The sequence below is a fragment of the Anneissia japonica genome, unplaced genomic scaffold, assembly GCF_011630105.1.
Source record: "Anneissia japonica isolate Jap-2015-1 unplaced genomic scaffold, ASM1163010v1 scaffold1813_len188347_cov109, whole genome shotgun sequence".
In the NCBI taxonomy this organism is placed as follows: domain Eukaryota; kingdom Metazoa; phylum Echinodermata; class Crinoidea; order Comatulida; family Comatulidae; genus Anneissia; species Anneissia japonica.
In genome coordinates, this window is record NW_022711452.1 from 25,053 (window position 1) to 26,918 (window position 1,866).

The 1,866-nt window shown below is 42.8% G+C and overlaps 1 protein-coding gene across 1 annotated transcript in view; it reads right to left on the minus strand.

The window, feature by feature from the left end:
* LOC117107502 overlaps nt 1-1,651 on the minus strand; it is a 3,377-nt gene extending 1,726 nt beyond the window's left edge. Inside the window, exon 1 of the mRNA XM_033249198.1 lies at nt 85-1,651. Within this exon, the coding sequence (XP_033105089.1) occupies nt 85-1,651 (1,567 nt within the window). The remainder of the gene's footprint in view (nt 1-84) is intronic.
* Between the last annotated feature and the right edge of the window lie 215 nt (nt 1,652-1,866).

Sequence of the window (1,866 nt, forward strand, 5' to 3'; positions counted from 1 at the left end):
ACGCCACTGCAGCATATCCTCGTTGTGAAGCATCACAAAATACATGAAGATCATGCTTATGCTCTCCTACGGTCGGTCTCAAACATCTGTTTATAGAGACATTCCTCAACTGTGGCAGTTCTTCTAACCAATGGGTCCATCTACTCAAATCCTGCGAGCTTACTTCTTGGTCCCACCCTAAACCTTGTGTACAGATATCTTGCAGCAGCATTTTCGCGACAAGGATAAATGGGGCCACAAATCCCAAAGGATCATACACAGAACTTGTTGTAGAAAGGATACCTCTTCTCGTGTTTGGCCTTTCTTTAACCTTGACGTTGAATGTGAATTTATCAGTTTCCACGTTCCATGAAACACCTAGTGTTCGCTCAACTGGTAGCTCCTGTAAGTCCAAGTTAAATACTGTTGCTGCTGTTTCTGACTTGGGTATCTTCTCTAGAACCTGACGATCGTTGCTAAGCCATTTAGTCAATCTGAATCCCCCCTTAGCTAAGAGTTCCCTTAGCTGACTAGACAGTTCAATAGCCTCCTCAGTAGTTTTAACCGATTTTAAACAATCGTCAACGTAAAAGTTATTTCTTACAGTTTCTACTGCTGCAACGTTATGTTCCGATTCATTGTCAGCTGCTGTTCTCCGCAACGCATATCCTGCACAACTTGGTGAGGATGTGGCACCAAACAGATGTACCAGCATCCGATACACTTTGGGTTCTTCCATGAAGTTTCCATTCGGCCACCAAAGACATTGAAGAGCGCCACAGTCTTCAGGGGACACCTTTACCTGATGAAACATAGATTGTATATCAGCGACCAGCGCTACTTTATCTTGACGAAATCTGGTTAAAACCCCTACCAGGTTATTTGTGAAATCTGGACCCCTCAATAGTTGACTGTTGAGTGATACACCTTTATATTTGGCGGCACAGTCGAACACTATCCGAACTTTGCCAGGCTTATGTTGATTTATCACAGGGTGATGAGGTAGAAACCATGTCTTGTTTGACATTACTTCTTTCCTTTCTACAACAGGTTGCTTGGCCTTCACTTCCTCTGCAAACCCATTATCTATGTAGTCTGCCATCGTAGTAGAATAACTTTCATGAAGCGCTTTGTCTCTCATGAAACGCCCCTTCAGACACTGTAGTCTTTTATCTGCCATCTTCCTATTGTCTAGTAAGATTGGTTCATCATATTTCCATGGAAGCCCGAGTTGGTAGTGACCATTTACTTTAACTGTTGACTCTTCCATACAAGCCCTTGCTCTCTTGTCTTCAATTGATTCGCCTAACTCGATATCTTCAAAAACAGATCCACTGCTATCTGTCTTCCAGAATCTCTCCAATTGTTCCATAAGTTGATCATCACCGTGACCACGTCGAGCAAAATTCACCTTCAAATTGGGTCTACCTTGCTTTGAATTGGTTGGTCCAATTAACGTCCACCCCAATGGTGACTTTGTTGCGTATGGCTCTTTCTTACCACCACGCCTCTTTTCTATTACCCAGAATGCCTCTGGCACATCACTTCCTATCAGTAGCATCACCTCTTTATCCTTTATGCAAGGGAATTTAATTCCATCAAGATGTTTCCATTTTTTTGAGTCTTCCTCTTTCGGCATACTACATTCTGTGGTAAGTTCTCCACAGTTCATACCGAGTCAAGAATAACTGGTTCCGTTTGATGTAGTCCAGTAACTGTTAGACCTTCTAGTTCAATTCCTTTGACCTTTACATTTTCCTGGCCCACTGTAGTCATATGAAATTCTTTCTGTCTGCCAGTTATACCTAATCTTTGTTCTAGCCGATGGTCACACAATGTAACGTCACTGCCATCATCGAGTAACGCCCAGGTCATAACCTTCCCTCC